This window comes from Euprymna scolopes, chromosome 30 (assembly GCF_053919585.1).
Source record: "Euprymna scolopes isolate OS-2025 chromosome 30, ASM5391958v1, whole genome shotgun sequence".
Lineage (NCBI taxonomy): Eukaryota > Metazoa > Mollusca > Cephalopoda > Sepiida > Sepiolidae > Euprymna > Euprymna scolopes.
The window spans coordinates 82,254,680-82,279,069 of NC_136511.1; the positions used below are offsets into that span (position 1 = coordinate 82,254,680).

The 24,390-nt window shown below is 32.9% G+C and overlaps 1 protein-coding gene across 2 annotated transcripts in view; it reads left to right on the forward strand.

Annotated features, from left to right (window-relative positions):
- The window catches only part of LOC145254858 (centrosomal protein of 95 kDa-like), a 100,284-nt gene that overhangs the window by 34,573 nt on the left and 41,321 nt on the right, over positions 1-24,390 (forward strand). For both annotated transcript variants that reach the window (XM_080113713.1, XM_080113712.1), the window contains exons 9-10: positions 3,012-3,131; positions 16,490-16,688. In XM_080113713.1, coding sequence (XP_079969839.1) covers positions 3,012-3,131; positions 16,490-16,688 — 319 coding nt within the window. The remainder of the gene's footprint in view (positions 1-3,011; positions 3,132-16,489; positions 16,689-24,390) is intronic.

Here is a 24,390-nt window from a genome sequence, read left to right on the forward strand (position 1 = left end):
CTAAAGCGGCGTATATAAAGTTTGTTCGGTTGATCAACTATTTAAAGTAAATCAGGTCACGACGTTATGACGTCATCTGACGCATGCGTTGTTGACCCTCCCCCCTGTCGGATCTGTCTAGACATCTCTCTCTCTCTCTTTCCCTTCGTCTGCCTTACTCTAAAGACTGGAAAATGGCATCTGGCTGTTTTTATTTTTAAAAACTACGTTCGTTAATATTTTTTGTAAGCGTATTTTTTTTTTACTTCACATGTTTGGCTTATTATTTTTCGTTTAACTATTGAGTCTAACTATTTTGAATGTGGTAATAACTTTGGTAACGTTGCCATAGCGTAGAAGTTCATAGTTTAGCTTTAATTAATTTTTTTTTACCGATAACAACATTTTTAAATTGTAAATTAAGACCGCCATTAGAGGTTGCTCACGTGATCTTGACATGACTCAGCGGGTTTTAAATACAAGTTGACCCAAAATAAACGGCCGCGTGTATACTTTATGTAGAAGAGTTGGCGGCCGTATTTTTTTGGGCAGTTATAAATCGATTTAAAAATATGTAATGTTTAACATTAAAATGTCATTTTTTTGGGCCCCCCCCCCCTGCAGAAAATCGATCAGTTGACGCACTTCTGATGGTCACTTTGGGCCAATTTTTCGATATTTGTTGTCCGGAAGGTGGGGCTTCCATATGAGACCAAGTTTGTGAATTTTTGTTGTGTCTGTCAAAAGTTTTTAGCAGACACACAAACATACATACACACAAACAAACATACACACATTTTCGCTTTTATATATATATATATATAGATTCCAGTAAACCACAATAATATGCTTTGTGTCTCTGTTTTATTTTTATATATATATATATATATATATATATATAAGCAAAGAGTTGATAAAACATGTTAAAACCACTTTAACAAAAGTTAAAAACATATAATTTCCAAAAAGGAGACACAAAAGAAGTGGATTGTCCTTAATCCGTGGAGTTTTGAAAGAAATACTTTCCTTCTTATCAGAAGGGAGGAAATAACAAAATGCAGAATCAGATTTTGCTTATAAAGTATTTAATGAAACTGCAAGTGGGCGATAGAGCGTACTTGCTAAAAGTTAAAAAAAAAAAAAAAAGCAGGAAAGCAGACGGAATGGGGAAAAAAAATGAAAAATGTTTCCACATGAATGGCTGTTCGATGGAAGATGCAAGGATGTTAAAATCCAAAAGTGTTTGTAAAATTGGATTATCCAGATATAAAGAATCCAAAGACATCCCATTATTGGGAGATATTTTGAGGTCATCCAAAAAACAGAATTCCATGAAATAATTCACAGATGGGTATAAGAAAAAAATTTAGTTCAATATATTTTTATAAAAAGAAAAATAACATGTATGGAGAATGGATAAGCGGAGGGTTTTCACCATGCTACTGCCATTTGAAAATTATATATATTTCTTTTGTGTGTAAAACTAAAAGAAGTAAATCTCTCTCTCTCTCTCTCTATATATATATATATATATATATATATATATATATATATATATATAGTATTTGTGTGTGTATGTTGGAAGTTTTTTAATCTTTATGGAAAAAAGTTTTGTCCAAAGTTCTTTGTTGGAAAAATTTTTGCTTGTAAGCCAATTAATCTTTTACAATCATTATCAATATATATATATATATATATATATATATATATTATGTAGTATTGGGATGATCAATCAAATTTGTGAATCAGAAAAATTGGAAATTTTTGTTCTATCTGAATCAGAAAAATTTTAAACTTAATTTTGGATTCCAAAAACGATTCTTTTAATTTTTTTTTCTTGACAAAAAATAAAACAAACACAAATGTACTTACTTATTTAGTTTGTTCCTTTACAACATAAGACTAAAAGACACAGAACCACAGGTTATAAATCCCATTTCCAGATTTAAGATTGACACTCCACATCTGATTTATTTTTTATTGGCCAGTTATGGTAAACAAATTAAATATTCTTGAGTTCAGTTATTTGTGATTTTCATGAGAGGCGCCATAAAGATGCATTTATGCCACTTCTCAGGAAGTTCACAGTTGATTATTATAAGATTTAAAATGCTCTAGACAAGGTTTTTCAATTTTGCTTGCATCAGCTTAACCGTGACATAACAGTAGGCCTAATCACTAAAAAATGACATCATGCCTGGGGTCCTAGCAAGCAAGATCTGTTAAATGGGCTGTCAAAAATGAATTAGAGCTTTTTACAAAAACATTAGAAAATTTGCACTGTAAAAGAGAAAAATAAGGAGTTTATACTGAAGCTAAACTTATTCAATTAAAATTGAAAAAAAAGTGCTGTGTTGTTTCTGAAAAACAACATTCTGTAAATAAACATGTTATTGTTTCATGGTTTTGAACTATTAAAATTAATTTATTATTTTATTTAAAAATTACCTTTAAAAAAAAATAAATGTGTTAAATAATTTAGTTACCCCCCCCCCTCCAAAAAAACTATTATCATAGCAAATACTACATCGATGAAATGTGATGCATTATATGCAGCATAATCATGTTATAACTCCAATTCTTATTAGATTGCTGATGTTAAGCAGCATTGAGTCTGGTCAATACCAGATGGGTGATCATTTGGGAATACTAGGTGCTGTATGAAGGAGGCTGACACCTTCCTGCAGGAAATGCAAAAACCAATGTCATTTCTCCTGACTAGGATATACAAGCGACTAGATACTGTTTCTGAATTTAGTATTCCTATGAAACTTCCTCCCTTGGAGGAAGCTGGTTCAACTAAGCTAGAGTGAGTGCCGGTTTTGTACTGTACGACATGTGGTGCATGTCTGAGTGAAAGTTGTCTTAATGCAACCAGGGGAATGCTGCTATGTAGAAGTAAATACATAGAGAAGAGTCTAAATTAGTTGCCCAAAACAGAGGAGTCAGAGTCGGAGGTTCTGTGTTATGCACTCACAGTTCTGATTGTAACTATGTTTTTCTCTTATTAAAAATTTTTCTTTGTTTTTCAGTGCAGAAATTAATCATGTCAAGCTTCCAAGACAAGAAGAAGAAAAAGAAAGCGATGAAATTTCAGTCGAAGAAGTAACTGAGCTTCTACAAACCTACAGCAACAACAGAACCACTGATGAGTGAGTTGAGTTCTTTTCATGTTGCTGCATTTTTGAGATGAGGATTGATATTTCATATTATTTGGACTACTGTTCTCATCTTTGTTTTTTTTTCACTACATTTCGGGCAATGTAACTTTTGACCTTCTCCAGTTGTATTTTGTCAAACTCAAGAATTTGCATGGAATTTTGAATAGAGCTCTTTGATTTGTACAGATAACATGTTCTCGTTCCATCAGTCATAACCAAGTAGAAGTCCTAAGAATTTGCAGTTATATTTTGAGTGTCGCTTGTATTAAACTTTCAACCTCCAGAAGAGAATAACTTACAATTGAATTTTACCAAGTACTTTATCTGCTACATCATAGTTCTTGCAGATTCTCTAGTTCGACAAGATACACCTGAAGAATGTCAGAGGGTTCATCGATCAAAATATTCTAAAATAACATTCAACATGAGGACAGTAGTCCGAATTATCAAAATAATATGAATTCTTTTTGTTTGGATTATTAAGACTACGCTTTTTATCTTGCTTTGCGGACCTTTTTTTAGATGCACCTTGTCAAACTTTGAAATCTGTTCAGAATTTCGAACAAAATCTTTTATTTAATCCATGGGTGTAGATTGTTCCTATTACATCTTTTTGCTTGGTTTATTTTCTGGTATATCAACTTGAGTGGATTAATTTAAAATGTTTAAAAAAATAATAATAATTTTTCTTTGTAATTTCTAGCATTATGCAATATTTTGATTGGGTACTTGTACAGTTTAATCAAGACATTAAAAAAATGAAAATATCAAAAAAAGGTTATATTGTACGTATTCGTTTTGGACTGAAGATCTCCAAAAAAAATTTCACTTAATTTGATTGAATAGTTTTTTTTTGTTTTTTTTTTTTACAGCGGAAAAACACGTTTTTATGAGAGCACAATGAAGGTAGACATCTTTGAATTTTTGAAAACGCCACGGGGGAGATAACTCAGTTTAAAGCGTTGACTCTCCCTTCCCATCTTTAATACTAGCTTTACTTCCTAAAAATGGAAACATGACCTTTTGCTCAGTATCATAACAAATTGTTTTATTCACTGTAAAAAAAACAAAAAAACTACGTGATTAAATTAAGTGAATTTTTTTTTTCAGAGAACTTCATTCCATAACGAATACGTACAATATAACCTTTTTTTTTTCGATATTTTCATTTTCTTAATGTCTTGATTAAACTGTACAAGTTTCTTTAAGTGTTCTGAATTATAAAATTTATTAGGATGTAAGGGAGATAATCCAATTCATACTTTTGTTAGTTGCAAAGTTGTTTCGTTTGAAGAAAAAAATATATACAGAAAAGTTGTATAAAACATGATGCTTTTTTTATTATTTTACATTCGGAATAACTGAACAATACCATGCTCTTTTTTACTTTTTATTTCTTTTTTTTTTTTTGAGAGGGTTGGGTAAATTGACCACATGTGTACCTCGCTCCATTTATCAGACCCCCATCCATCCTTTTGTTTTTCTTGAGTTTTACATAACAATTACATCATTCTATGTTAGCTCTTTTTGAGTTCAATTTTTTAAATGATATTTTTAATTTATGGATTGATTCAATTTTATAACTGGTTATTTTTGCTCCACTTTTCCACAAATTCAAATTGTTTCCTCATTCATTCAAGTAGACCTTTGGTTTACTTTCGTCAGTCTTTATTTTTACTTTCGTCAGTCTTTATTTTGTCCTTTAGTCCTCATATTCCGTAAGTGATGTTTCTGACAAAGGGGGAAGAATTGCTATTTTCTAAGTCAGATATATCCATATAACACTTATTGTTGACTAGTTTTTGATCTTGGAAGTCTTTTTTTTTTTTTTTTTTTTTAAAGCTCCTTACATAAAGTGGCTTCATGTCTTGGCTGGAGCGATTTCCAATAAAAAAGAATAGCTAGAAGTTTTCACCTAATTTCAGTATTCCCAATTGAATTCATCATTGTCCATTATTAACGTTAGGTGAAAGGAATGTTGTGATTTGCAAATTATTTTAAATCTCACTGAGAGAAATCTCAGTGGGATTTAAATGAATTTCAATTCTTATTATTTTCTCATTTGAGTTGAGATGTCTTCATCTATCTTTCCAACCTATGCTGTTCATTGTGTGCATCATTTTATTACACTGGTAGAAAAATCAGACTTTGTTAGCATTCTTTTTAAGGGAATAATTTGTTGAAAGCTGGTGGAATATTTATATTTTTTTTGTCTAATCTTCCTTTAGAAATCCAAAAATCTTATTTGTGTGGATCTGCTCAAAAAAGGTCGCTCAGATTACCTATCTTATGTCAAGAATGGGTTTCATGCATTTAACCAATATATGCTTCACAATAAATGGAGAACAACAATAACAAATAAAGAATTAACAATACTGTTTAACGAGATATCTATATATATAAAAGCGAAAATGTGTGTATGTATGTGTGTTTGTATGTCTCGCAAAAACTTTCGACACGGGTCACAGGTTATCGCCAGATAGGTATCATTTTAAAGTTCCAACCTTCGCCCAGCAAATATCGAAAAATTGGCCAAAAACATTAATTCCTTCACCCTAAAATCATCAGTTTTGTACAGGGAGAGGTGCCGAAAAAATCATTCCTTCATTTTCTCTGCTCCTGTTACTACAACAATGACGTCATGTTTGACCTAGAAAACGTTTGCGTTAGTTTCAACCACCTGCAAGTGTTTTTAAAGGTTTAATTTTATCCGTTATTAAGTGTATGTCTCTTTGGCGTAGGAGTAACGTGTCGGACATTTTTTTTTTCCGCCTTAGCCTCGATGTTTTGGGTTCGAGCCTGTCTTTCTACCTAAACTTTTTTCCCTCTTTTACACATTTTTTTTTTTTTTACGTTTGTTTGCTATTTTGCTTTGTATTGGTTTTTCCAATTTTTCTTAACATCATGTTTTTTTTATAATATTAAAACAGGGTCACTCTCTCCTACATACACACACCCCAAACACCCGGGCAACGCCAGGTAACCCCCGCTAGTCTATATATATAAAAGTGAAAATGTGTGTGTGTTTGTATGTCTCGCAAAAACTTTCGACACAGGCCACAGATTTTTGCTAGATAGGTATCATTTTCAAGCTGGAACCTTCGCCCGACAAATATCGAAAAACTGGCCCAAAACATTAATTCCTTTACCCTAAACTAGCCATTTTTGTACAGGGTGGGGTAGCGAAAAACCATCCTCTCATGACAAGATGGCTCTATGCATGCGCAAATGACGTCGGAACATGAATTATTTTAAATATTAAAAAAACGACCTAATTTCGTCGATGTCCTCTTAGCTCAGTTCATTAGAGTGTGGCGTCATTATCTAAAGGTTGTGAGTTCAAATAGTGGTGTGAGATGTCTTTTTCTTTTTTTTTTCGATTTTTAAAGGTTTAATATTGAAACGGTTATTTAAGCTATTTTTCACGTATGTTTTTTTTTCATTTTTCAGATATTTTAAAGAAGTTTTAACGTTTGTTTTTCTGGGGTTTTTTTTCATCACATTCGCGTTTTCTTTTTTTTGTTTTTGTTTTTCTGATTTTAAGAAATTTTAACATCATTCGTTTGCCTTACGTTATGTTTTTTTTCTTTTGTTTTTTTCGATTTTTTTAAAAGTTTTAACATTTTTTTTATAATATTTAAACAGGGTGATTACTTCGCTTATTCTTTTGTTTTGATTTATGTCCCCCCCCCCCAGCCCGAGCACACACACCTCTAACCACCCAGGCAACGCCAGGCACCCCCGCTAGTCTATCTATCTATATATATATAAAAGCGAAAATATATGTCTATCTATCTATATATATATATATAAAAGCGAAAATGTATGCATGTATGTATGTTTGCTAAAAACTTTCAACAGACAGAACAACAATTCACAAATTTGGTCTCATATGAAAGCTCCATCCTTCGCCCGACAAATATCGAAAAATTGGCCAAAAACATTAATTTTTTCACCCTGAAATCAACACTTTCCTGGGGGGGGGGGTCAGCAAAAACCGTCCTCTCATGACGAGATTGGTTCTACGCATGCGTCAGACGACATCATAACCTGATTTAGTTTAAATATTTGAAGAACTGACACAATTTCATGTACGTTGTGTTAGCTCAGTTGGTTAGAGAGTTAGGTCATTATCTAAATATTTTGGGTTCGAATCATGGTGTGAGATTTCTTTTTGTTTTTTGATTTTTTAAATTTTAATATTGAAGCAGGGTTATTTAAGCCATTTTTAACGTGTTTTCAGATTTTTTTAACGTATTTTTTTTTTTTTACTTTGGTTTTCACACCCAAAAACACCCGGGCAATGCTGGGTACCCACCGATTTTTTAAATTTTAATATTGAAACAGGGCTATTTAAGCCATTTTTCACGTGTTTTGTTTTTTTTTTGGTTTTTATTTTTCAGTTTTAACTTTCGTTTTTCTGTTTTCTTTTTTGTTTTTGTTTTTCTGATTTTTACATTTAACATCGTTCGTTTGCATTACTAATTTATTTTTATTTCGGACTATTATTCTCATCTTTAGTTGTTGTTGTTTTTGATCTTTTATTGGTTTTGTTTATTCACAACGTTTCGGCCAACTATTCCTCTGGCCTTCGTCAGGTGGTAACCGCGACGGATAGGAACTTTGAATCTCCTAACTGCATTCTCAGCCATCACTGCCATCCGTAGTTGTTGTCGTCTCACCACATTTTGGCCAATTAACCTCTGGCACGCTTTGGGTGGGATTGAAACCGCTATCTTCAGACAATGTTCATCTGGAACTGTAGAGATTCAACGTCTCTATCAACTGCGCCACGGGCCCCGAAGGGCAATCAAGGTTGGATTCTTTGATCTTATAAATCCACTTTTATTTATCTGATCTTCTATAGTCTGGTCCGTACCGATTGGTATATATATATATATCATTCCTTAATTGGAATTCATTTTTGAGATGAGCATTATATATTAATTTATTTTTATTTCAGACTATTATTCTCATCTTTATTAGTTGTTGTTTTTTTTATCTTTTATTGGTTTTGTTTATTCACAACGTTGAATCTCATCTCAAAATGCTCATCTCAAAAATGAATTCCAATTAAGGAATAATATATATATATACGTTTGCATTATGTTAGTTTTTTTGTGTTTTTTTTTTTTTTTGATGTTTTTAAGTTTTAACTTTTTTATATAATATTTTATTTTTATTTAATATTTTAAAATATTTACTTCGCTTATTCTTATGTTTTGATTACCCCCCCCCCCTCCGCCCGAGCACACACACCTCTAAACATCCGGGCAATGCCGGGTACCCCCCGAGGTCAGTTGGTTAGAGCACTGGGTCATTATCTAAAGGTTTTGGGTTCGAATTGTGGTGTGAGATGTCTTTTTCTTTTTTTTTTTTTTTTCGATTTTTAAAGGTTTAATATTGAAACAGTTATTTAAGCTATTTTTCACGTAATGTTCGTTTTTCTGGGTTTTTTTTACTTCACTTATTCTTAGGTTTTCATTAACACCTCCCACCCCTGACCGACCACACACACCCAAAAACACCCAGGCAACGCCAGGTACCCACCGATTTTTAAAATTTTAATATTGAAACAGACTTATTTAAGCCATTTTTCACATGTTTTTTTTTTTTTTTTTTTTTTTTTTTTTTTTTTTTTTTCAGATTTTTAAAGAAGTTTTAACGTTCATTTTTCTGTTTTCTTTTTTTTTTTTTTTTTTTTTTTTCCGGTTTTTGCATTTACCATCGTTTGCCTTACGTTAGTTTTTTTTTGTGTTTTTTTTCGATTTTTGAATTTTTATTTAATATTTAAAAATATTTACTTCGCTTATTCTTATGTTTTGATTACCCCCATACATAGGCATCACCACATTATCAAGGCCAAGAGGCCACTCCAGGATAAGGGTTAAAGAGTGTACAGTAGAAATTGGACAATATAGTAATCATTAGTAATGAAAATTTGGTAAATTTGATAACTTATATGAAACGGCTCTTCAAGAGCTTATTTACGTTAGACTTGAAGACAACCATATTGTAGTCAGCCGGAAAGCAGGAAAATGGAAGACAATTCCACAGGCGTGCAGTTCTAAGAAAGAAGCTTTGTTCATGGAGTCTACGTTTAGGTTTAGGCACAGATAAAGAGTGGGGGGAATTATTGATAGTTTTTTCAGCTAGACGAGTGTTTCTTGTGAAAGTTTGGCGAGGGGGGACCATAGACTGAAGTTCAGTTGAACACTTTCCATGAAAATAACGATACATCAGAGACAAACTCGCAACATCTCTTCTGTGAGATAGAGGTTGCAGGGAAGAGAAAAGGACATCTCCTACGAGGCTACGAAGTCTATTTTGAAATCTATCAAGGCAGGACAAGTCCTTTCTAGCAGCTCCTGCCCAGATGTGGCAACAGTATTCCATCCTTGGATGTACCTGGCTCTTATATAGATAGAGAATTGCATCAGCAGTGAGATATCTACTGAATCGATAGAAAGATCCCACCATTTTTTCAGCGGCCTTGGCAACAGATGTACGTGTTCCATTTAAGATCAGGAGTAATGGTCAAGCCCAGACGCTTGTCAAAACTTGAGGCCTCCTGAAGACGTGAGCCATTCATTTCAATTGATGCCAGATGTGGATCAGAATGTTGATGATGTAAAGATAGAAGCTTGGTTTTAGATGCATTAAAAGTAACCAGCCACTCCTTTCCCCATTGTACCACATGCTCAAGATCAGAGGAGAGAGAATCAGAGAGAACTTGGTCATTTACTGTCTTAGATGTGCTACCATAAATGGTAGTGTCATCAGCATAAATGTCTACAAATGATGTAAGGATGTGATTTGGAAGATCATTAATGTAGATCAGGAAAAGAGTTGGGCCCAAGATAGACCCCTGAGGGACTCCAGGATTAATACTGTGAGCTTCTGATTTTTATTTGTTGATGACACCCATACTCTATTCTCATCACGTGAATAAAATGAACACACACATATCCAAGGCAATCCTTGTAGATATAGATGGATGATAGCATTTAATATGACTAAGAGAAAGCTCCTTTGTTTTAACAATTATAAGAAACCTTTCCAACCACAAATTGCCATGGCTAATAGCACCTTCCATCATTTAAATTACTCAGCTTAATGTTCACATGTAGCATTAACTGAAAATAAATACATAAAAGATATTACCAAGGCTGCTGCAAGAAGGTGGGTTCCCTCTACCATACTAGAAAACTTTTCATAAATGCTAATAAAGTCGTCATCTCCATAAAAGAGCTTCTAATTTTTTAGATCTCACATTATCGACCAAGCTCTAGCCCCTGTCTCATCACCACAAGTGAAAGAATGGAATATGCTCTGACAAACTTATGCCCCAGGTGACATAATACACTCCAATCAACTCAAAAATTTGCAAATTCTCACCCCTTCATTGTATATCTCCAGATGCTGGAAAACTTTCTACTCATAGCTTTTTCCCTCATACTGTTCACTTTCAGAATTTCCTCCTTGCTCACTGTATATCAAGACTGTACCAAAATGCAAAAATTTAAATGTAATATGAACAACCATCTCACTGCACAACTTTCACTCAGGTGGCTTCTGTAACTATGGCCCCTAATTCATAGTATCCCTTTACATCTCAGTTACAATGTGTCTTGTTTGAGGGGGAAAAAAAGGTAACAATTATAATTCTTAAAATTGTACAAAATTTACTTATGACTAAGCAAAAAAAAAAAAAAAAAAAAAAAAAAAAAAAAAACTTACATTTTCTTCTTATACTAACAAGCCACTCAGTTTATACAGGGCAAAAGTGTAATATGACTTCTATTTCTCCCTCTCTCTCCCCCTACTTCACCCCCACCCTTCTCTTTCTTCTCCAACCAGCCCATTCCTCTCGCTGAACATACACACTATACGCACAAATCAGTTACTTCTCTTTAGTTAATAGTTGGAAAACAGACCCCTCTTTCCCCCCCCCCATCCAACTCAACAAAATTAGGGTCAAAGAATGAATAACGTTTTTAAATATTACTAACAAGCCTGGTTTTAAGATATGCTTAAATATGATATTTTAATTCATGCAGATTACATTTTTTATTATTATAGAGATAATTCTCTATCGATTAATGAGATCCAAATTAAAACTATATATATGTGTGATTGCTAGCAGGCTGCCCGGCATTGCCCAGTTGTAAGATATGCTTGAATAGGATATTTTAATTCATGCAGATTACGTATTTATTTTATTATTGTTTCATCACTCACACAGATATTGAGTTTAAAGAAGCTTTGCCTATTTTATGAAAAAAAAAAATATAAAATAAAAAAATGCAGTTTTAATCGGGATACTAAGATCAGCATATTGCAGATTTAGCACTTGCATAAACTGACTGGAAAATTCACAATTACAAAAGGGAATTCAACTGTATAACAATAAAAAAAAAAAAACAAGAAACCAAAACAGCCTCATAGTTAACAGTTGATAATTTCTGTTTTCTATTTAACAATTTAAGTTAAGTAGAAAACAGAAATTATCAGCTGTTTACCATGAGGCTGTTTTGGCGATTTAAAAATGGGAGAGCTGTTAAATGCATAGCTCTCCAATTGAAAATACCACTTCCTCAAATGCAAAATGTAGACACTATCCAGTTACTATTTCACTAATATATAAAAATTTTAAAAATAATATAAGTAAATAAATAATAATAAGTATTATAATACCATTTTAACCTTACTCTTAAGAAGTATTCTGTGACATGTTAGTTAGCATATAAATTATGATCGCTGCAAAAATAATGCTGTCTATTTTTTTATTTTAGCTCAAAAACTAAAACATTGAAGAGTTACCATTGAAATGAGCTACCTTTTATGGTCCAGAATTTATTTTTCTACATATTCACCACCATTTTCAATGCACTTTTGCCAGCCTCTTTTGATGACTCAGTTGTAAAAGTTAAAAACATGCTTTGTCACTTAAATCTGTCGCCACTCTGAAGTTGACAGATCCATTTCCTAATTGTGCTGACAACAACTGCATCAGCTTTATAAATGTTCAACAGGAGCTTAGTGAATGCTGATCAGTTCAGTTATTTCTGCATGGAGGAATTCAATGACACATCTCTGCTTCTGATGCACATCCATGGCAGGGATTGCTTTTTTTTAGTCTCACACCCTTAATGAGAGATGAAACTTTCTGGTCATGAATGCATAAGTTCAGTCATCATAACAATGCAATTTGCAATCCCCTCTGATCCATTCGGGCGGATTAAAAAAATAGGAGTCATTACTTTTGGAATATCCCCTGTATATAAAAATAAAGATGCATAAAACAGCTTAAGTACTTTTGTTATCAGACAGGCAAATAGATAAGAGAAAGGAAACCTAACTATACAAATCTAAAAACGAAATATATAGTCTAAAGAGCTTTGCACATTTTATTTAAAAAAAAATATATATATAAATAATAAAATAAAATAAAAAACGCAGTTTAAATTCTCAAGAATACTAACTTCAATATATCACAGACTCAGCATAATGACTAAAGGAAAGAAGCAGTCCACAATCATAATTTTTGGTTGTTTATTACATTATTTGGTTTTATTGTTTATTATATATTTCGGTTTTAATCTTGGAATCAAAAATTGACAATCTTAGCTCTGGCAGTTAAATCTAAGATGATGGCTTTATAATCTTCCACCATAGTGTCAGTTTTTTATTTTTTCTTTTTTTTTTCTTTTGATGGGACTGGTGGGGAATTCTTTGATGGTCATCTTTAAAGTGAGTTTTCTATGATTTTGATTAGCTCTTCTCATCTTTATCAATTGCCTTTCTTCGTTTTTGTCTTATTTTGGAATATTCTGGAATATTGTGTCTGTTTTTTATTAATATTTAATTGTGGTTGAAGAGCAGCCAAATAAAACCAAAGACAATTATTTTTCATTTATGTGTTATGAAACGTGTGTAAGATGATAGAAGAAAAATATAGAAATTCACCAAATATTTAAATTTATGATTATGGACTGATTCTTTCTTTTGGTACTTGGGATGCAACCAAGCTCGAAACTTAACTTTATTGAGCTTGTTATTTGAAACAATTTGAATGATATTATAAGGAATTTATAGATCTTAAAACAATATATATTTTTTAATATTAACTCAGATATATATGGCAGTTAAGCTACACAGAATTTTTCATATTTCATTCTTGTAAGGACTCGTCAAACTAATGCATGGAATTGATTTAACGTGTGTTTATATATTGTGTGTGTGTGTGTGTGTGTGTGTGGTATTAAGTTTGTTAGCTAACCAATTAGATTCTCTCTTCAAAAATGAACAAAAAAGGTGAAATAGAAGCCAGCTGATTTTTGTCTGATAAAAGCCTGGCTGTTAGCTGATGCAAACAAGAGCAGGAATAACAAAGAATCTGATTGATTAATTGGCAAACTCAATACCTTAATTAATAAATTAAGGCATTAATTAATAATTGGCAAACTTTATATATATATATATATATATATGCTTCCACCGCAGTCTCATTCTGCAGCAACTCTTCTGTTACGTCAATAATGGGCAGCTCTGAAGGCATTTCCTCATCCGATTGTTCTCCTTGGGATCTTATTTGGTCACCATGAGCTAGAACACTGTTCGCATTTTCTTTATTTAATATTGCAGTATTATGTCTTTTCTGCATAATAAATTCTGCTGTTTTCGCTTCTGTTTTCCTGTTTCTTTTGTACCACATCTTTTGATTTGTGGCATATGACATAGTTAAAGGGGATCTTAATTGTCTGCCCATTAAGGCAGATGGACTTTCTGGCCTGCCTGCATGCGGAATTGTTCTATAACTTAGTAATAATCTTGGTAGGAAAGCATCAATTTTCTCCTTTTGTTGCACGCATGCTTTTATGCCCTTCTTTACCATCTGGACCATCCTTTCCACTATCCCGTTACTTTGAGGGTGGTAGGGAGGGGGTCAGGGTGGTAGGGAGGGGGTCTTGTAAGGTCTGCATCCTATTTTTCTTAACCATTCATGCAAATCAGCATCCACAAATTCTGGCGCATTATCCGTCACCAATGTTCTCGGTATCCCATTTCTCGAAAATATTACTCTTAATATTTGTTTTACAGTGGTACTTTTTTATCAGGTACTCTCACCACTTCAGGCCAACCTGAATATGCATCTACTAATATTAATAATAGTCCTATCTCATTGACATAGGCATGATCCATCTGTACTCTGCTCCACGGGGCCACACATGTATTTTCTTTTGTTTGAAATTCCTGAGTTCTGTGCATTTTGTGCATCTTTTTACATAGCCGTCTACGTCTCTTGAGTACCCCGACCACCATGCATCTAATTTTAATCTTCTTTGCGTAGCTGCTACTCCACAATGTACATCATCATGTACACTTTTTATAACCTGTCTCCTCTGTGTTTCTGGGGGAACTACCAAGTCTCCATTACATATTACTCCATTTTCTATAGTCTGTTTATGTCTTATTTCTTTGAATGGTCTTTAAGCCATTGAACAATTTCCCCAGCGATTCTCTTTTAATCTCAACACTATTCTGTTTAACACTGGGTCTTTTGTCGTTTCAGTGTCCATTTTATCTACAGATATTACATCGGTTTCTACAAGTTGAAGGAATGTGTTTTCAAATTCCTAGTCGTTTTTTGTCCTTATCCTCTCTATAAAACCTCAATCTAGATAAGGCATCAACGTGCGGTATCGTATTCTCTTTAACATACTCAATGTCAAAGTCGAATGCCATCAGTTTGATCGCCCAATATAATATTCTGGACGTTATAACTTTTGGTAGTTCTTTTCTTGGGTTAAAAATAAATTCTAGTGGTCTATGATCACTTTTCAACAAGAATTTTTCCCCATCAAGAACTGTATTGCTCTGTCCGTTGTCCACACTATGGTTAGTGCCTCCCTTTCTATATTAGAATAATTGTGTTCAGTTGTTGTTAATCACCTCGATAAATACATTATGGGATGACCATCTTGTGACAAAATACCAGATACAGAATGCTCACTAGCGTCAGTAGTTAGTTATGTCCTTCTTAGGGTAAAAAATTTGTACTATCGGCTTTTTCACCAGAATCTGTTTTAAGTTTTCAAAGGCTTTCTGTTGGTGTTCTAACCAGATGAACTCTGCATTTTTTTCTTCGCAAATGGTTCTGTCAACTCATTATATTTTGGTACATATTTTTTATAAAAATTTACCAAACCCAAGAAAGACTCCAATTTTTTTATTTTTTGGTGTAGCCACTTTCATAATTATCTCTATTAGTGCTTCATCTGGAGAGATTCCTTCCTTTGATATTGAGTAACCCAAAAATGATATTTCATTACTGTTGGTTACACACTTTTTTGTATTTACTGTCACACCAGCGTCTCCTAGCTGGTTCAGTATATTTTCAGTTTTTTTTCTTTAAATCATCTTCATTTAAATCTCCAACACATATATCGTCTTGATAACAGATGGTATTTTCAACATTTCCTATTACTTTTTCAATAGATTTTTGAAATATTGCACTTGCCGTTTTTATGCCATACAGCATCCTTTTCCATCTTAACAGACCTGTAGGTGTGTTTATCGTCATCACTTCTTTAAAATTTTCATCTATGGGAATTTGGTGCTTAGCTTTTTTTTTGCAGTTCGTCGGAGCATTCACCATTAAAGTACTTGTAGAACAGGCAAAGGGATGCTACATTTCATCGATGGGACAGAAGCTGAAGCTTAGATGACAGTTCAGAACCTATCAGGTTGGCGACTCTTTTTTGAACCTTGTCTAGGAGTTAGAGACTAGTAGCAGATGCACCAGCACAAATATGGCAACTATATTCCATACATGGGTGAATGGTGGCCTTATAGAGGTAGATGATACTTTCGGGCATTAGTAGCTTTCTAGCATGGTAGAGAGAACCTACCTTTTTCGCAGTGGTCCTGGCAATGCTCTCAATGTAATTTTTCCAACTCATGTTTCCAGTGAACGTTAGGCCAAGGACTTTAAAAGATGTACTTTCAGATAAAGAGTCTTTAGCCATTGCTATTGGTGGTAGAGTTTTTTTCTAGTTATTGAAGGAAACAAGTTTAGTTTAGGAAAATCAAAATAAATGTAGAGCCGATGTGTATTCGCAAAGCATACATATTATCATGTAGGCAGTATATAAAAAGTTCTCCAAAATAGTGACCCTCTCAAGAACACTCCCCCCCTCCCAAAAAAAACCTTTCTTGGACATACAAAAATGCACGCAGCCGTTTTGTCTTTTATATATATAGATTAAAGTAAGTTGATGGTCTCAATCTATGAAAAGAAAAAACCAATATGTAATTGAAATATTTCAATAAATAAAATTTCATAGGTTGCTGGATATGATCGATGTGACCCTCAAGCAACTTGAGGCTGAGACCAGATATTCAGTGTTACCTGATGAAGTACCTCAAAAGAAACAGGTCCACTTTGAAGAACCAGTGTCTCTGAAGAAAGTAAGGAAGTCTAAAGCACCAGTTTATACATGGCAGCCCAGACCAGGAGGTTGGAAAAATAATAAGAAATTAAAAGTAAGTGATTTTGTTTATGTTTTATTTTTTTTTAGTTTTTTAGGGTTTTTTTTCCTCTCTCTCTCCCTTTTTTTTATATTGATGTGTAATTCTAATCTATATATATATATAAAACTGAACACGTCTGTGTGTGTGTCTCTGTCAATTTTAAGTCTACAGACTCAAAATTTGATATACAGGGTACTGAGATTTGGGAAAATCTTTGTGATCGGTTTTCGGACAGAAATTTGGCTGTTAAGGGGTCAAAGTAGAACAATATGACCTTTGAGAACTCTACCAAACTCCTCTGACAATTTGTGGTCTAAACACTTGAAATTTTAGATATAGGTTCCTTGGACATGGATCTAACTTAATAACTTGATTTGAGCCCAAAACAATAAATGTTAAGGGATCATAATAAGGGTCAAAGTTAAAAAACTTGACTGTTTTTTTTTTTTGCTCAACATACACCTCCAAACACCCGGGCAACGCCGGGCTGAAATGCTAGTGTTTCAAAAATATAAGGACTAGCTGTACCTGCTTGGCATTGCCTGGGATGCAATGAAATCATTTAGTTTAAATTTTAAATTGTTTGCATATTTTTAAGCACAAGATAAACAATTCTTTAATTTGAAGCCCTACTTATTTACATAAACAAAAAAAAATAATAATATAAAATAATATTAGTAAAAATATGTGATTCCAGGTGGTATCTTGGTTTAACATGCAAATGGTTATGTTAATACTGATACTGAAAATATTAAAAACACTTATAAACTCCAAACCTATTGGTCAAAATGGCACTAAATTTTGTTTGGGGGATTCTTGGCATGCTAAATATCTTGGGATGTATCAAAATTATAGCATTTCAGCCTGGCGTTGCCCGGGTGTTTGAAGGTGTATGTTGAGCAAAAAAAAAAAAAGCAGTCAATTTTTTTAACTTTGACCCCTATTATGATCCCTTGACATTTATTGTTTTGGGCTCAAATCAAGTTATTAAGTTAGATCCATGCCCAAGGAGCCTATATTTAAAATTTCAAGTGTTTAGACTCCAAATTGTCGGAGGAGTTTGGTAGAGTTTTCAAAGGTCAAATTGTTGAACTTTAACCCCTTAACAGCCAAATTTCTGTCCGAAAACCGATCACAAAGATTTTCCCAAATCTCAGTTCCCTGTATATCAAATTTTGAGCCTGTAGACTTAAAATTGACAGTTATTGCATAGGGAAATGTACACACACATACAGACACACACACAGACATGTTCACTTTTATAGATATACTAGCATGGGTGCCCGGCGTTGCCCGGGTGTTTGGAGGTGTATGCTGAGCAAAAAAAAAACAAAAAAACGGTCAATTTTAATAACTTTGACCCCTATTATGATCCCTTAATATTTATTGTTTTGGGATCAAATCAAGTTATTAAGTTAAATCCATGTCCAAGGAACCTATATCTAAAATTTCAAGTGTTCAAACCCCAAATTGTCAGAGGAGTTTGGTAGAGTTCTCAAAGGTCAAATCGTTGAACTTTGATCCCTTAACAGCCAAATTTCTGTCTGAAAACCGATCACAAAGATTTTCCCAAATGTCAGTACCCTGTATATCAAATTTTGAGTCTGTAGACTAAAAATTGATAGTTATTGTGTAGGGAAATGTACACAGACAGACACACACACATGTTCACTTTTATAGATAGATATGAAATAAGTGTGTAGAATTGCTCTAAAATTAGCATAAAGATCTCTTGCAATACTGAGTATGCTACTACTACTACTAATAATAATAATAATAATCTTGTGCAATACTAAGTATACTACTACTACTAATAATAATAATAATGATAATCTCTAGCAATGAGTTGCCTCTGTTTCAAAATTAATATGTATTAATGTGTATTCCTTTACATATAACACTAAGTGAAATTTTCTAGCATATAAAGTTATCTTGTTAGATTTTCAAAATCAGACCCAAATAGCAATTCATTTGATATGTTGATACTTGATTCAGGCTAGACTTTTTTCTTTTCATTTTACCTTCCAATATGGTATTGGCATAAATATATTTTATTTTGCTTCAGTTTTTTTTTTTTTTTTTTTTTTTTTTTTTTTTTTTTTTTTTTCTCAACAAATAGAATGTCCTTGGGAATTTTGCCATCATCCATTTGCCTGGCATGACCCAGTTACCATTATCACCATTAATAATGATAATTTCCAATTTATTCTTTTACATATAACAGAAAGTGCAATAATCTAGCATATAAAATTATCTTATTGTATTTTGAAAATTAGACCCAAATAGCAATCTGCATGATATATCGATATTTGATTCAGACTAGCCCTTTTTTTTTTTTTCATTTTTTTCTTTACACACAAGTCTAAATGAGTAAATTCAGTATATATTGAAACAAATGTGAGCATCAGCAACAATTGGATGAATATTAGTATTTTTATTGTTTATAAACAAAACAAGTATTAATTATAAAAGTCGTTTGGTTGCAATGGAAAAAGTGTGCTTTTATTTTTGATGTCATAAACACGCTAGTGACAACATTTGTAGATATTACAATGACAAAATTGTGTATCTACTGATCCAAACAAACTCCAGCTTTGAACGTAAACAATGTTAGTTAATTTGAAGACTCCATTGAAAATGTACCTCAAAACATTTTACAGAAATAATCAATACTGAAAGCAAAATATTTTTTTTAAACATAATAAATAAGAATATTTGTGAATTGATATTTTAAATATATTTATATATTTCTTAAATATGCTTATTTGCAGAAATCTTTTCACAGATTAAATTAACTGTTATAATGAAAACACCTAGAACCCATCTAACAAATGGTTAGAGATAATGGCTGAAAGAAAGCCAGAAAAGGAGGAGAATTTGACACACAGAGGAGATGAAAAAAGTAACTCCACCATGCATGTCAACAGAACAATCTTTTTTTTTTTTTACGCAGGAATCACCACTTATCAAGGCCCAGAGACCACTCGAGGATAAGGCTTAATGGGTATACATTAGTCAATGTGATTATAGCATAGTAAACATAAGTAGTGGGAATTTTGTAAATTGGATTACTTAGGGGGACCGTTCATCAAGAACTTGTTAACGTTAGACTTGAAGACAATAATCTTACCCACTGACTTATATGTGTATATTAAGTGAAAATATACCGCATAATCACGTTGATACACTGGTTCTCACCAGATCACCGAAGTCAAGCAACGTTGAGCCTGGTTAGTACCAGATGGGTGACCATTTGGTTATTCTAGGCACTGTATCTTTTCTCCGCTCATATCGGCATTGTTTCCAGTCGTCCTGTACCTTAATTGCCACTGATATGCAACACTGTTAACTCAGGAGAGGTGTGGTTGGAGACTGCGCAGCTCTTGCCACACAAATTTCACATGCAGGCACTTTTACAGTGGGTATCCATAGTCTGTCAAGACTGAAGGAAGTCACACAAGTGAAATTTTGAAATACTTTCAAATTACAGATTGTATAATACTGTGAACTTAAAGTCCATATAAATATTAATATCAATATTTACAAGACAATCCCAGCCAAATAAAAAATCAATATATGAGATGGAGAAATAGTATAAATGAACATTTGGAATTAAATTCTGTAAATGAAAAAAATTACATTTGGAATTAGATTTTGTAAATTAAAAGATTTATGACAAATTTATTATTCGACAAAGAATACAAAATTTAGAGTTTGTTCCTTAATCCATGGATTTTCAATAAATGACCTATCTCATCAGAGGAAATATTTATAGGAAGTCATAAATTTTGCTTTTTAGCACATAGATTGAAAACTAAAAAGTTTGCTTGGTTTGGATTATACCATTCTTCATTCCCTTGGATCTTACAACTGTGCCTCTACTTTTCTTCATTTAACCTAACTACACCATGGAATATCCATTTTTTTTAATCTTGGATTCTTTTAAGACTTATCATGCATTAATTTTTTTTGTGGATTCTTAAAGTATCCATACAAAAAATAGTTTTTATTGTGTTTCTTTTTAATAAATACAGGGTGCCTTCAATAAGTTTCCAGACTTTTTTCATATGGACACTTTTATCAGTAGTACACACATGAAACTCTAGTCCCCTTCGAAGTAATCTCCTCTGGCTGCAATGCACTTGTACCATTCCAACAACTTCTGGAAGGTCCCATGGAAGTCCTCTTGTGTGAGCGTGTCAATGACCCTTGTCACAGCTTCTTTCATCTCCGCAATTGTCTCATGACGACAGCCTCTAAGGTTTTCCTTGAGCTTAAGGAATAACTAAAAGTCACAGAGGGCATGGTCTGGACTATTGAGAGGGTGATGAACTGTCTTGATGCCCATCGTGGTCAAATAGTTTGTGACAAGGATGGAGTTGTGGACTAGTGCATTGTCCTGGTGGAAATGCCACTGATCTGATTTGAAGAGTGCTGGCTTCTTCCAATGGAATCTTTTCCTGAACTCCCTTAAAACCTATGACCTTAAACTATATCCAGTGGTGAGGCCCCGGCTTGGGGGAGTGTGGAGCCACCCTTTAATTACCATTGCTCCCAGGTTCTCTCTGACCCGGAATGGTAGTACCTGTTAGGGTTCCAACTATGGGTTAAATAGAAACCGACTTGAAAAAAACAAATATATTCTATTAAAAAATCTTTTCTTCAAAATCTTTGGATTCGGCATTAAATAACCCGAAAAGGGTTGATATGCAGTAAAATAAAAACAACCAACCAACCCTTAAAACCTCAACATAGTATTCCTTGTTGACTGTCTGTAGAGTGGGAACTCAGTGCATATAGATCATATTGTCAAACAAAGGGATCATCAGAAGTTTTTGGGTGGATTTGGTCTGTCTGGTCTTCTTAACTCTGGGAGAGCCATCATGCTTTCACTAAGAACTCTGTCTCTTGGTCTCTGGGTTATAGCAGTAGATCCAGCTTTCATCACAGGTTACCAGAACATCAAGAACTGTAGAATATGAATTGATCAACTTGATCATCTCCTTGCTGTCATGACAGCATCTTTCTTTCTGGTATTCTCTGAACACTCTTGAGACAAACTTTGCACAAATCTTCCACATCTTCAGTTCCTCATGATTAATTGTGTGTACAGTCACTACACTGACATCAAACTGTGCATGTATTGTTTTTATAGACACACGACAATCCTTATCCATGAAATTATTTATTTTGCCAATCAACTCTGGTGTTCTGATTTCCTTACTCCTCCCACACCTCTCATCATCCCTCACAAACTTCGTGCCTTCCTTGAATCTCTTATGCCACTCAAAAACTGATGCTCAATTCATGCAAGATGGTCCAAAAACAGTATGAAGCATTCCGTTTTTGTGGCATTTTTTCAAACGGAATTTTTTTTGCATATTGTTCTTTTAAAGCGTCCTTATGTTCAGATAGCATTTTTTAAATTCACCAGCTGTGACAATCAGCCTTTAGTATAGCGTGTATTCCAATTCCTGCTGTAGCTGTTTATTTGAACCTGAAATAATAAAAATTGGTCATTCATCCCATATTGTGTAGCAATAACATACTAAATTTTCAAGAGTCTACAACAATTTTAAATGCCTGTACAAAAAAGTCTGAAAACTAATTGAAGGCACCTCGTATTAGATAAATACTGAATTTAGTAATAATAATGATGTGTAAGTCATGTATTTAAATAAAAATATGAGTTATGTCCCTTATATTATTTGGGTTATGTTCGAACAAAACTCATGAGGCAGTATTTAACATCATTATTAAAATTAGTCTCCATTGTAACGAGCTTCCTGGGTAGAATCAACCCACTCTTAAAGTGCGTCTATTCAGTTTAGATGTTTAGCAATGAACTATTTAAGATAAAGTGAAGTACATTACTTTTTGCAAAGAACATGTTAGAAGAAAGAGACAAATTGGCTAGTTAGAATCATATATATATATATATATATATATATATATATATTTAGGTTTAACTTTGAAAGTCCATCTAACTTAGTTTAAGATATTAGAGAAAGGTTTTCTGCAATAGCATTTTCTGATTATGAATAATGGTGAGTTTGAGTTTTACGAATGATTTTATCTTTTGTTTTTTTTTCAATTCCTACGCTATTGTTTATTGTATATAATAGGTATATAACACCATTGTTGATTTCATCCCATAATTTTATAAGTGTGTTTATCCTGTTAAAAACGTTTGACCTTATTATATTCAAGATGTTAAGGAAATGAGCAAAACATCAACTAATTCTATCTGAAGCTAAATAAGTTTTGACCCATTCCTAAGGTGTGTTTTTCAATCTACACGTTTAGCAATGAAAGGCTATTTAAACTGTAAAACTCAACAGATAGTGCAAAATAATTTCTGTAAAATGCTTAATTTTGATTGGTTTTATATTTTTGATTGGTTAAATGATTGATTTTGATTAGTTGTATGCTTAATTTTGATTGGTTATATACTTAATTGATACTTCTGCACTTTAGTGCCCATTTTTCCATGAATTATGCTCGGCAGTGCCCGGCAAAAAAAGAAAACCCCAGATTATAATGAGCGAGTCAAGAAAAAAATAACCACCATACTATAACAAGCAAACGCAAGTATAAAAAAATAAAATGAAAGAAAAAAACAGAAAGAAAAAAAAAAACAGAAACCTACCGTAAGAATTACAAACATTTTACTGTTTTATTATTTTTCTTTTTGTTTGGGGCGGAGGTAATAAAATTTTTTTTTTTCAAAGAAAAGTTTTGAGCAACCGACGACTGAAGGTTTTGTAAAACAATTTTTATTTATACATTTTTTTTTTTTTTTGCAGTAAAAAATCTCTTTTTTTTAATTATTTTTATATATAGTTTCTTTTGTTTTTTTGTTGTTTTTTTTGTGGTTGTCAGTAATTGTGGGTTAAGCGTATATTTTTTGGAGCAATGTGCTGTTTCCTGAGGATAGGCTATTTCTTTAAGGATTGTATTTTCTACTGTTTGAAGTAAAGCAGCTGACGATAGCAAAGTAGGCTAAGAAAGGTTGTTAGAGAATGTAGAAGGAGGAGGAGGAAGTTCCTGAACTGGATAGCTTTCTGCTATATGCTTTATGATTGAGACAAAAGGATTTTTTCTGAATTTTTATCTCCAAATAAATTCACTAAAATAACTGTGGTTGTATACTAAATTTTGATTGGTTGTATGCTTAATTTTGATTTGTTGTATACTTAATTTTGATTGGTTGTATACTTAATCTTCACCAATTCATCATGTTTTTAAGCTATATATATTATCTTTCTCTTAGTCTACCTATTTTTTTATTCCACTTTTTCTCAAAAATTACTGGGCCGATCTGGCTAAGATTTTGTATGAATCTTTGCTATGACATGGTGCAGCAAACCAAGTGTTATATTTGATGCACAGTTAAGGATTAATAGAGATGGGATTAGTCACTACAACACCACATTTAATCTACAAGTTTGGCAGAAAACACTTATTCTAAGTCAACAGGTTATTACTTCTGCCCATTTTTAACAAGCTAAATAGTCTATTAATTTTTATTTATTGTGGACTATTATCCTCATTTTTTTTTCTTTTTAGTTGTTTCACAACGTTTCGACCAACTATTCCTCTGGCCTTCGTCAGGTGGTAACTGCGACTGGATAGGAACTCTGAATCTCCTAACTGCATCCACTGCAATTACTGCCTTCCATAGTTGTCATCTCACCATGTTTTGGCCAAGTAA